The 13191-nt window shown below is 48.3% G+C and overlaps 1 protein-coding gene across 3 annotated transcripts in view; it reads left to right on the top strand.

Annotated features, from left to right (window-relative positions):
• The window catches only part of CTNND2 (catenin delta 2), an 818722-nt gene that overhangs the window by 793377 nt on the left and 12154 nt on the right, over positions 1-13191 (top strand). For all 3 annotated transcript variants that reach the window (XM_045566311.1, XM_045566312.1, XM_045566310.1), the window contains 2 exons: positions 5122-5248; positions 9020-9151. In XM_045566311.1, coding sequence (XP_045422267.1) covers positions 5122-5248; positions 9020-9151 — 259 coding nt within the window. The remainder of the gene's footprint in view (positions 1-5121; positions 5249-9019; positions 9152-13191) is intronic.

The raw sequence follows: 13191 nt of genomic DNA, 5'->3' as shown, positions 1-13191 counted from the left end.
TGGCACTGAGGCCGTGGGGATGAACATTACCTGATTCTCGAGCACTCTGAACTATTGAAAATGCCCACGCAGGTCATCATAGCTTTGGGGGATAATACGGTTTCATAAAGAAACACATCGGAAACTTTAACACAGGAGCTGAAACTGGTGGAAGGACAGCTAAAGGGTAAGATAAAGAAAATCATATTATTCCTGGTGGCAATTTAAAGTTCAGTGACTTTGAACTCCTCTTCTCTTTTGGATTTCTATCTCTATATACTTGGAACAATTTAACAACCTCCAGTTTTAAGTTTAATGTGTTAAAAATAAAAACCAATTTGAAGCGCAGATATCATATCACATTTTTGACAGCTTAGCTGGGTCTTGAGCTGAAGGGCACAACTTCTGGGTCATTCTGTTGGAGGTGAGTAGTAGATATTGAAAGAGTTCCTTATCATCAATAGTGAGGATTAACGGCCCTTCCCGAGTTACTGTGGCCGTTTTTCATTCTCCCTTTTCCTTCTCTGAGCTTTCTTGTCTAACCCCTGTGAGTCGTAGGCGTGGTGCAACTGTGGTTAAACACTCAATATAACAATTCATTGAAAAACCTCTGACTTACAGCGAGTTAAAATTTTAACATGAAAAAATAGTGATTAAGGAGTCAAATAATCATTGAAAAGATACGTGCCTGAGTTGTACATATTTATGTAAACACCTCCAAGTCTTCCGGAGTGACAATGGGAAGTGAATGAATAGTAGATTGACTGCTAGCTACTGGCTAGATGGCAAATAGGTGCGTGGCAGGTGGGATGGGGGGATGTCAGCTTAGCACTAACTTTGCCAAAGAAAACGTATCTTCATTTCTCTAATTATTGAGAAAATGAAAAAACGTTTTTTTTCAATTGAATGGACCAGAATTCCATTCAATGTGGAGGGCTGTGAGATTTATCATCAACGTAACTAATTATTCAGCGTAACTATGTTTGTAATGAGTATTGATCGATCTATACCACAGGCCAGCTGTACCCTGGTCTCTAGCATCCAGTGTTACGTGGGTTCCCATAACATCTGGGGGTCGTTCCTCGGTATCCATGGGGGATTCATTCCAGGACCTCCCCCAGATACACAAATTCGTGGATGCTCAAGTCCCTGATATCAAATGGCATGGTATCTGCATATAACCTAGGCACATTTTCTGTATCCTTTAAATCATTTCTAGAATAATTGTAATAGCTAATGCAATGTGAATGCTATGTAAATAGTTGTTATACTGTATGGTTTAGGGAATAATGACAAGAAAAAAGGTCAGGGCATGTTCAGTACAGACACAATTTTTTTCCAAATATTTTCCATCCAAGTTCGGTTGAATCTGCGGATGCAGAACGCAAGGATGCGGAGGACCGACAGTATGTACCATCGGAACTAAAATTTTCAAGTCCCTTCTGGGCATTGTTGAACATGGCATGTTGAATTCTATAGTGTGGCCCCTCAGCTTTGACTCTGCATCGGTGAATGAGAGAGAAGGTAGAAGGTCACCTATGTTCCTCATGTCACTCCTGGGCCTCCCCAGCTGTGGCACAGGAAACTGCTCTGATCAGAGCTTCAAAAGAAAGGGATGTCTTTTATAAACAATTTTTTAAATTGTTCCCATACCTGAGTAGTGGGTGCACATGCTTTCGAAACATTTTTCATCCTGCAGGTGTTTTTGGTAAGACTGCCCCTCCCCTGTCCTTGCCCCCACCCTCCAGAGGATTGAAGAGAATCCCACAGAATTCTGGTGGAGACGTTTTCTCCTCCTGCCGTGATACCTACCTCGCCATGACACCCTCCACCTTCCTTATACCTCAGGCCCTTCATCCCTCCTCACCTCAGCTACCACCAGTCCCCCAGGCCTTTCGGGTCGCCTGTGGTACCTGGACTCTTCTCGCTGGAAGGCTCTGAACAGCCCGTGGGCCCCCGATATTCTGCCTGCCTTCCACCTGCCTCCTGTGCCTTTCCCCCTTTTACCCACGGTCTGCCCCCGGCAAACCCCGTAGCCGTTACCTGCTCCCACTGTCTCTGTTGTCCAGTGAGGCCCACCCTGACACCAGCCAGCAGTCTGTGGCCCTCTTAGGACCTCAGTCCGCTAATTCTCACTCTCGTCTCCTTCCACACATCTTCACTTTCCGCTCTGCCCTGCTTAGGTCCCCATGGGCTTCCAGGACATTCCCTGTCTCCCTCCAACTCTGCTGACTCCACACCTGCCCTGGAGCGGCTGAATGTGGCTGGAGGAAAGCAAACAACCATTCCGACCAGTCGTCTCATTTTCAACGCGTTGCGCACCTCCAGAGGCGACCCAGCAGCGACACTCCTCCTCCCACCACAGTCGGCTTGGGACCTGTCCCCCCCCCCCTGCTTCCTTCCTTTCTCCTCGTCAGTGCTGGAGACTCCAAGCCTTCCTCACTGTCCACAGATGACCTCGCTTCTCATTTTCCCTGAGAAAATGTGAAAAAAGCAAGAGAGAATGCCCTCATCTTCCTGCCACCAAATCCACCCATCTCCTCACCTGCTGTCCCCTCCTGCTTCTGGGGCCAGTGGCTCCATTGTGCACTGAAAGCTGTCAGCCCTTCCTTTCCGGAGAACTTTCCTCCTGCCGTGTTTCTCCTCCTCTCCTGCATCGCTAGTGCCTTCCTCCTCCGTGTTGAGTAACCCCCATCAGCACGCAAAATCCCACGGTATCTTGCAGGCTATCTAGTCAAACTCTCTCCATCCCTCACTCTCTTCAAACCCCATTTCTCTACTCTCCTTTATGATAAAACTATGCCAAAGGCTGTCTGTTCCCACTGTCTCCCCTTCACCGATTCTTTTATCTTTTGGGCCCACTGAAGTTGAACATTTACCAACCTGACCAAAAAAAGGACCTTTGTCCCAGGCATGAAGACGTCCATCTTCTTACACTGACAGAGCTGTTCTCCTTGTCCCCGGCTTCCGCACTACTGCTCGCGCCTGACATCGCACCCTCCTCTCCATCCTTCCAGCTCATGCTGCCCCTTCTCAGTCCCCTGTGAAGCACTTCCTACTCCTTGCACCTGAATATCCCAAGGCTCACTCAGCCTCTGTCTTCTGCTTTCCTTTATTTGCATTCACTTAGAAGGTTTCCACCCATTGTCTTTGCTCTAAATACTACCCATATGCTGAAGTCCAAAATTTTATCTCTAGCCCTGAGATCGCGATGTGCAAATTCTGCTGTATTCTCTATCCTTCTTCTGCATCTAACAGGCATCTGTATCCCAATGTGCCCCATAGGGCAGTCTCAGTTCCACCCCCTGAAGCTGCTTCCCTCCATTGTCTCAGTGAAAGGCACCTCCGGTGCCCAGTTGTCCATCCCAGAAGCAGGGGACTGAGGCTTGATTCCTCCCTCCCACACCTGACAGCCGAGTCATCAGCAAATCCTTCGGGTAGATGTCAGATCTGCACGTTTCTCACCCCCAGCCCCCATCCGAGCCCACGTGGCTTCTCCCTCTCTCTAGTGGAACAGCTTCCTGAGCAGCCTTGCTGCTTCCATTCTGCTCTCCCCAAACTGTCCCTCTTGTCTTGCTGGCTCCCTGGCCCAGTCCCCTTCAGTCCCAGGAGTCTTTCTGTGCTTCTCCCACGAGCTCAGCCCCTTCCCACCCAGGGCCTTCACATCTGCTCTTCCCCAACTCGTGCCCTCAGCGTCCCACCCCTGTCGTGCTTGGGGGCCCAGCTGTACTCCCCGGACCCCGCACCACAAAACAGCCACGCCGGCATCCCCAGCTCACTCCACTCCCTAACTCTGTTTAGTTTTTCCTTCTAAGTACTAATCAGAATGCCACCCCTTAGTGTTATGTTTTTTAGCTTGCTTACTGTTTGACTTCGAGTGGCCTGTTTACTGTCAAAGGCTCAAGTTCCTCGTCTGTTAAATGGGGATAACAATAGTATCCAGCTCTTGGGATTGTTTAGAGAATCTTGCCACTTAGTAAGTACCCAGTAAGTGCTAGGTAGTCAGTGCTGGGTTGTATCTTCTAAAATAACTACTTTTACTTCTGGCGTTATCCTGCCAGTCAAGTGGAACAGGAATAATGAGAATTAGATGCACGAACGTTAGTCTTTCTGTATCTAGTGAGAGCTAGACACGAATATTGAAATGAGCATGACTTTCCTTCTTTATTAACTCATCTGTTTATGTTTGCAATGATTCTTTATAGAACATCAAGTCCCTTAGAAGTCTAAATATTATCAAAAAAATAAAGCTAAAAGTATTGAAAACAATTGTCTCTGTGAAGGAGGAATTGGGGTTTGGGGGCAGATGCCTGCTTTTCTTTGCTGGAATGTCAGTACTCTTTGACATTTTACTTTGATAGAAATAAAATTGAATTAAAAACAAAAAAAGACTGGAAGGAAATCCATGTTAACAGGAGCTCTCTGGGTGGGGAGGGTGGCATTATCAGATATTCTTTGTGTTTTCCAAATTCACAAAATGACCACAATGTATTTATTATTGTTTTTATAATGAAAAATAGCCTATGTACTTTTTGTATATTAGCTAGCTATTGGAAGGCTAATGGAGTCCTGGTAGGATACGTTTTGAATATGCTCTAAATTGAGAAGTATAATTCCTGGGCAAACCAGAGAAGGTAGCAGCTTGGAGACAGGCAGAGGAGGCAGCAGGCAACGACCTGAGGGAGATAAGTAAGAAGGGAGGTGCTTCCCAGTATTCCGGTGGATAACAGACAGGTGGTGGGAACAAAAGAGAAAGCACTTTTGGAAGATCTCAAGGCAACTGGACTGGAACCAGGCAGGCAAAGGACAGAAAGCTTCAGGGTCATCTGACATTCTGAGCATCATATTTTCATTTAAATAAAAGCTTCTGGCCAAAGCAAGTTTGTAAAGAGACCATTTATTCAACATTTGTGAAGGAGAGTGGGCACTAAAAGCAGGCCCTGCCTGCCGGGCTGTCTGGGGGGGCAGGAGCTGTGCCTTCTTTCTCCTCGGTCTCTGTTAACCCTGATGATGGCGCAGAGCTCTGTAATCTCTTTTGATGGTAGAAATGTTTTGCAAATCCAAATGTTTGGAACTTGGAAATGGCCGGAGGTGAAGAATCTCTCTGCCTTCCCTGTCTAATGGGCATGCTGTCTTTTGCAGGATGGATGGTCACAGTATCACTTCGTAGCCTCGTCTTCAACCATCGAGAGGGATCGGCAAAGGCCCTACTCCTCTTCCCGCACGCCCTCCATCTCCCCGGTGCGCGTGTCTCCCAACAACCGCTCAGGTGAGAGGCCAGGCCTTCCCCTCCCCGGGAGCAGAGGCCCGCCTTCCTTCCCTGGCCCTTCCCTGGCCCCCCACAGAGGAGAGCCTTCGGAGTCAGACTTTTGCTGGAAATATGAAATGACTCTGTTTTCTGTTACTTGCCATGGCCACTTCACGTTGTGTATACACAGACTCAGAGCAAATCTAACCAGTTTCGTGTGCATGGAATGCACATCACAGGCGTGCACTCAGTGAGGAACAAGTGTAGAGAAACTGCCAAGTGTTTGCTAACCCGGGTTTTCCCGGCACTCTTTCCAACTTAAAATAGTCTGAGCTGCGTTGTAGTTATCATAATTGGGACAACAGAATAGAGGAAGTGGGATGTGCTATTTCTCCCTTTAACATGACTTACACTGGTCATATATCACTGAGCGCTTCGTAACTATTCCATGTCTGATTAGCTTTTTGTTATTACCTACAAACCAGCAGATAAATCATTGATAAATTCTTACTATAACCAGCTGTAACTTGTAAGTCATTCCATTTAATTTTTTTCTAATTTTGTTACATTCCAATTGCTTAAAGGTTGAGCTTACTTGTTTTATTTACTTGTAAAAATAGTTTACACCTTTTGTCAGTCACATGAAGTAATGCCAAAGATTACGAAAGGCAAAATATGAACACATCATGTAGTCCTATAAATGGCATGGGTTTTACTGTTTTACTCAAAGTTTAAGTTTTTAAAACTTTTATTGTGATTTCTGAGAGTGAAGGATGCATAAGTAATCATATGCGCCTACACATACACGGCTAAAAGGCTTTTATTTATGAAAGCTTTCTCCTTACTCTCCCCTACGTCCTCCCCCCTAAGGAAATCATATTTTCTAAAACACACCTGGTGGTGGGGGTGTGGGGGGTGCCGGACCTGGGAGAGGCCATTGCCCAGCAGGGTGGCCTCCCTGCCCCAGGACAAGTGTCACATAACTTTACACCAGACTGTACTGTCAGAATGACAAGGAAAACCAGAAATGAATGGAGACCCTCTCCCAGCCCCAGGAAAGCTTGTGTTTGTAGTGTGTTGTTTGTTTGTACGTTTAGTCCCACCCTAGATGAGAAGGGTTGACGTAGTTTCATCCCCGTGTACCTGGGCTGACGTCTGCCTGTCTCAGAAGCTGGAGGTGGCCTCTCACGCTTATTTCTATAACTCGAGCGGGCTGAGAAAGATAAAGAGCTCAGAGTCTGGCAAGCATGAGGACGGTGTCTTTCTGAAAGCTGTAATTATTAAGAACTACAGCGAGCCAATCAGCGTTAGGAAGATGAAATGACATAACGGATCGGAAGGCGCCGGGCCGGAGAAGCAGCCCCCGCTCAGAGCGGCGGGGCCGTGGACTCCAGCCAGCCGTGCAGCCGGCACGTGGCCTTGGAATTTCCGAGGCGAGGCACATCCGGACACCCGATAAACACTTGTTGGCGTGATTTGATTGTTCCCAGAGCTCAATTCTGATTTACGGGCGACTCAGCAGCACCACATGTGAGGTCTCAGGAGATAATTACACACTTGAAGTAGTTTAATAAACACCACCATCTGTGCAGTATTAGAGTCTAATTTTAAAAGATTTGGTCAAGAGGCTCCAAAATACCATACTTCGTAACTGTATGGCAGTGACTCCTAGAAAGCTAGCCTTTGTGCAAGGAGGCCCAGAGCGAAGGAGCAAGGGGTCAGGAAAGGGGGCTTTTCTGGAAGAGAAAGGCGGTGCGTGGATTGGGACAGAGGCAGGGCTGCGGGAACAGCACACGGAGCCCAGCTGAGTCCCAGGCTTGGTAAGGACTCGGCTCTTCTTAAGCTGCAGTGGCCGCCCCTCCCACCCCACGTCCCTGTCTGGAACAGAGATGGCCCGTGTCCCAGGCCTCTTCCCTGACAGCAGCGCCTGGTGTTCTCCTGTCCACCGCACAGGCTCAGGGTGGGCCAGGGCGAGGCAGCACTGGATCCACCCATTGCCACTCCAGGGCTGTCCTGGAGCCCTGTCTGAGCTGCAAGGCTTTCTTCCCTGCCTGCCCATTGCCGGCCGCCACTGGGCAGGGCTCAAGCCTCGGTGATTTTTAAAGGATTCTAAGTAACTAATTCTAATGTGCAGCCAGGATGGAAACCTCTGAGAGCTTCCTCAACTGAGCAGTGAGGCTTGATTTTATTTCAGTAGGTTTGAGGTGGGCAGAGGCCCATTCCGGAGGTAGGGCGGGCACACACTGCCTCTGTCTCCCCTCCCAGCATCCAGCGTGACTTCTCTTGAGCGCTCTACCTCTCATTCTGGTTTACTTGCCGTCCATTTCCCCACCTGACTGAGGGCTCCTCGGGTTCAGGAAGAGCAACTTGAGTCACGTTTCTGTCTCCAACGGTGGCAAGCGCAGGGATTTGTACACAGAAGATGCTAAGTTTGACAAACCCAATCAAGTGACTCAGTGAAAAAAGAGGCGCATTAAGGGAAAAACAGGCCCGGGGGCTGGAGCTGAAAGATCCTGCAGAGGGTAAACTGAGGCTTGGCTGGGGCGGGGCTGCATACCAGCAAAGGAAAGAGAGAAAGGAAATCAGAGCTCCCCGGGACTCCCGGCCTTAGTGATCACCAGGTACACCCACTCAGTACGGATTCTGAGGCCCCGCCGCTCACCATTCGGACTCAGAAGGTCCAGGGTGGAGCCCTGGAATCCATGAATTCTCAGGTGAGTCTTCAGGTTGGACAAGACCAGGAAGCTCTGCCCTGGGGTGCAGGAGGCTGGGGAGAGGCTCAGGGCAGGAAAGCCCCAGCCCTGAGCTCGTGGTGAGTTGGGTGCAAGTGAGGAGGCCCACAGGACGGGTGCACGGCCAGCTGCCTCCTCGCCCAAGCACCCTGCTCCTGCCGTTTCGCCCAGCACCCACCCCTTTGTGCCAGCAGGACCACTGGGTTGCTACCAATCTGTTTGATCTTTCAGGAAACTAAACGTCACTTTGTTCACTTCCCTGCCTCCAAGTCCAGCTTTTCCTCTGTTCTGGTACTAGGGTGTCAAAGACTCCTGGAATGTCCCAGGGGATCCTCTAATGACAGCCCAGCCCTTTGGGAATGAGCATAGAGGGACGGCAGGGCGCATCCTTCGGGTCCAATGGGCAGTAAGTGGCCAGAGTGTGAGGTGTGACTGCGAGACTGTCGGGGTGAGGATCCCCGGCAGGAATGGGGAGCCCTTGCCACACCCAGCCCCCAGCTCACCCCAGCTGCTGGCCCAGAAGATCTTCCTGGGCCCCACAAATGCTCCTGTGTGGGGAGTGGCTTCCTCCGCCCTTCTCGAAGGCAGTTCTGGGTGACTCAGAGTTTAAGTAAAACTGCATTGATCTTAATCAGGGATGCTTCAATGGCAGTAATAGCTCCACTGAAGTACATCAAATCAAAGGAAGGAAGGAGGGAGAGAGGGAACGAAGGAAAGAGGGGAAAGGAAGAAAAAGAGAAGAGAAAGAAGGAAACCAAGACCAATCTCATTCTTAAAACTGACGATAAACCGTGGTCCCGCCCGAATACCTCTCTGAGGAGGATGGCCCCGAAATTCCTGCCTCTGAGTCACGAGTCGCATGCCCCCTTGACTCTACAGCACCAGATGTCACGGGGTGAGGGGCAGGGAAGGACGTGAGCCCAGACTACCATCGGCAGGTCCACACACACCTAGGACAGAGGCTGGGCCATGTGAATTGGTGACCTTACCGTTCGTGTGAGAAGATATCCACACTGTGGAATGAGACACGGAAAATCATGCTTTTGCTCTCTTTATACAGCAAGTGCCCCAGCTTCACCTCGGGAAATGATCAGCCTCAAAGAAAGGAAAACAGACTATGAGTCCACCGGCAGCAACGCCACGTACCACGGCACTAAAGGCGAGCACACTTCCCGGAAAGACGCCATGACAGGTGAGCGCAGCCCGCCGCCTCCCGGAGCTGGTGGCTTGTGCTGGGACAGGACAGAGGGTGGGGTATCAGTCTGCTCAGCAGGACTCTCTGCGGCTGTCAGGTCACTTGAGAACTTGATAGGGACGATTTCCAGGAATTGGAAATGAGATGAAGCCAGAGGTATAAAAACTGAGCATCTTACTTCTGAAAAGAACTAAGGGAAAATATTGTCTACATACATTTCATCTTAGTCTTTCCTTCTCATTTGCCCAGGTCATAATCCCTCAAATTAGCAAGTGGAGTCTCCATAGAGTTCTTCTTTGTTGGCATAATCCACGGTGGAGGGGATTCTATTAATAAAACGGTGGCAGCAGTATTGCCAGGCTTTGCCCCTTAGGAATGGAGGGAACAGAGATGGAGGAAGCGGAGGGGGAGGGTAGGGATGGGGAAGGGACAGAGAGGACTTAAGGGAACCCCATACTAGTCCTGTTGACTTTTCTCCTCTTGCTGTGATACCAGCCTCTTACCATGACAGACTCCCAAGAAGCTTCCTTAGAGTTTCTGACCACAATTTCCCTTGGGAGGCATTCACTTCTTAGCCCTTAACCCTCACTACTGTACCCACCGTCTGTCTTTTCTCATCAGCTGAGACTCTGTGGAGGCCCAAATTGGTGCAACTGGTGGCTGTGGCTGCCCCTCCAGCATGCACAGTGCAGCCTGTCTCATAACCAGGCTTGCCCTTAACTCGCCATATACTCCATGTGCACAGTGCTCCTTGGGGCAATCAGAGCCCACTCCAGGCTCTCCATGTACCCCAGTCGCCCCCCACATTCCCCCCTGCCAAAGCAGGACTTGGGGATATTGCTGCAGAAAGGGTTATTACCTTAAAAACAGAGCTGCCAGAGCCATGGGGACCTCTAATGGGGGAACCCCATGCCCTATTTTGCCACATGGACATGGGTCCCTTCTGAAAATAGGCCATGAGGAATAGGATTTTAATAGACTAGGGTCAGATTGGATCATTCATAAACTGGGGTGCAAAGGGCACACGTCAAACAGACTGAGACTCTCTAATCAGAGGAATCTTCAAAGCATGAAGCAGAGCTCTCTGATATTATTTAGGTATAGACCTGCCGGGAAGGAGCATAGACAAATTGGATGATTTATTAAAATGCCTTCCAAACCCAGGACAGCTAAGATAAATTCTTGTAATAGCAAATGTATTTACCCCAGCGGCAGCATTTTCTGTGTTAAGTCTGCACAGCTGCATAAAGAAAAGCATAATAAACAGATGTTGTAGATCCCACCGCCAGGACTGCATCCTGCCTCCACTGCACACGCAGACCCTGCAGAGGAGAACAAGGGAGTATCTCACCCTTGCTCTGAAATGTCTCCTGAATGGGAGAACTGGACTTGTTCCACGGGCCATAGTTTAGTATTCTCATTCACTGTTTTGTTTTTCCCCAATAAATGTGGCCCTGGTCATAGGTGAGCATGAGCAAACAAAGTTGTGAATCTGAATGCTGAGTCCCTGCAGTGGAAACATTCAGCAGAGAGTCTAAATTGTCCTGATTACACTGAAGTGGTAGTGACACCAAATTCCACTGACCCATTCAATTTGCAATTATTATTGCCCTAGGTAGCCATATAACCAGCAGTCTAGGGTGACAAATTGAGATTATAGTTACAAGAACAATTGTGAGATTCACTGCGTTATTATCATTTCAGTTTAGCATTTCTCTTTAACTCTCTTGCCCAGTAGGATCATTCCAAAGGCCTTTAAATGTGGGTGTGTGAGTTTATGTTGAAATAGTTCCAGTGGTACATGATTGTGCCATATATACATAATAAAATAAAATATAAAATCTAATGTGTTTCTGATTTTTAATCTTCCTAGAAAATGGCAGAGATCTTGACAACTCCAGTATTGAGATATATGTCATTCTTCAAACTTATTTAGAGGCTTCAACAGCTTTGTTCTAACTTACTTAAAAATGCAATTCAAAACTACACTATCAATCATGTAGCAAGCCTAGAAGAACATTTAGATCTTTATTGAATAATATGTTTATGTAGGAAAGTTCCTCTAAAGCCAATGCATGCTGTGTAAAAGTTGGGTGTTATTATCACAGAAGTGGTAGCAGTGATGGTGTTAGAGGTGATGATGTTTTTGGTGTTGGTGGTGGTGATGGTGGGCATGGCAGGGGTGTTTGCTACTTTAGTAGAGGCATGAGTAAGTGTCCAGCCACGCCAGATGGGAACCAGTCTTTCATATAGGAATGGAAAAGTTGGTTTGCCAACCTCCACTCTGCAACATGTTAGCAAACGCCCGTCATTCAAGGGTTTACTTGCAAAAATCGAATTTCTTGAGGCCTCCACATCAAAAGCAAATTATTCTCACTCAAGAATAAATCCAGTGGGCACTTAAAGTTCAAAACTACCATCTCCCTTGTTTATAAGGCATCAGGGGATGTCCCGCCATTCCCTACCAAGGAAACATTCCTGCTGCCACGGGAGGAACACAGGAAGCTTCGCCCTGCAAACACAGCACGTGGAAGCAGTTCCTTGCCGGGGCTATCATCTCCTCTACTCAGCTCTTAGAAATCCAGATCCATCTAGGTGTTTATTCCAGCATTTCCCTGACCCTCCTTTTCTGGATTTGTTTTCTAGCTTAGATGAAGTCCCTTAAAAATGCCTTTTCTCTTTAGTGTTTCTCTGCCGCTGAGCAGACCCCAGAAAGCCAAAGCCCGCTGTCCATCCAGGCATGGCGGGCTCACGGCCAGCTTCCGCGGCCTGGCTGTCTGGGGACCGCACGTGGTCTGGAGCTCGCCGCAGGGGAGGGCGCGGGGTCCCAGTGGCCACACAGCCTGACTTTTAAATTCACCCGGGGACTGTGCTCTCCCATAAGAGCTTCCCAAGTGCCTTTTCATAAAATGGTCTGTTCCGTTTTTATCAGTGTCTCTCTCATGCCTTTTAAAGCTATTCTAACTTCGATATGTTGATTCAGTTGGAAAGTGGGCATTTGGGGGCTGATACAAAAAAAGACTCTTTGAGTCTACTATTAGCTCAGACAGACGAGGGCAGAGCATCCGTGAATACCTCGGCCTTACGTGTCTGCAAAGGGAATTCAATCTCAACTGCACAGTCTGCTTAAAACAGGTAAGTGGGCCAAAGAGGAAGGAGGAGAAAACTTGCAGTAGGAACATCTTTAGCTCAGAAGCCACAGACAAAACAGGCAGGGAGGCCAAGCCTATTAAAAAGTGTAAATGTTCTACCAAAAAAAAAGTGCATTATATTTTGAGCAACAGAAAAAACAAGATTTTACCTTGTTTTTGAAGTGGCATTTTCCATCAACAGATTATAGCTCTGAAGGCAGATTTATCTAAGATTTACTCACTCACTTATTCAAATAATGGGGGACTTGCTCTGTGTGCAGCCATTGAGGCCAGGTACTGTCCCAGGCTCTGGGCATACAACAGAGGTGATGGGACAGACTCTTTCTTTCCTTCTTTCTTTCTTTCTTTTTTTTTTTTTTTTTTTGAGACAGACTCTTGTTCTGTCGCCCATGCCAGAGTGATATGGCGTCAGCCTAGCTCACACCAACCTCAAACTCCTGGGCTCAAGCGATCCTCCTGCCTCAGCCTCCCAAGGAGCTGGGACTACAGGCGTGTAGCACTACACCTGGCTAATTTTTTCTATTGTTAATAGAGATGGGGATCTCACTCTTGCTCAGACTGGTCTTGAACTCCTGAGCTCAAGCAATCCTCCCGCCTCAGCCTCCCAGAGTGCTAGGATTACAGGCGTGAGCCACTGCGCCCATCTGAGGACAGACTGTTTCTGTCCTCATGGTGCTTCACTCAGCAAGGGCAGGCAATACACAAGGCAAACAGTAGAACAAGTTCACCGCAATAATACAGCATGGTGTTGAGTGGGAGGAAGAAACAACATGGCGTACTGGGATGGAGGGTGCAGGTGAGAGGGGTCACTTTACCTGACTTCAGCCAGGAGGACACATTCAAGCACGAACAAGGGAGCAGCCAGTTCAACGTCCGGGGGAAGCG

This window comes from Lemur catta, chromosome 12, assembly GCF_020740605.2.
Source record: "Lemur catta isolate mLemCat1 chromosome 12, mLemCat1.pri, whole genome shotgun sequence".
Taxonomy (NCBI): Eukaryota; Metazoa; Chordata; class Mammalia; order Primates; family Lemuridae; genus Lemur; species Lemur catta.
Note: the sequence above shows the minus strand (reverse complement) of the source record. Positions and strands in the feature narration are given on the sequence as shown.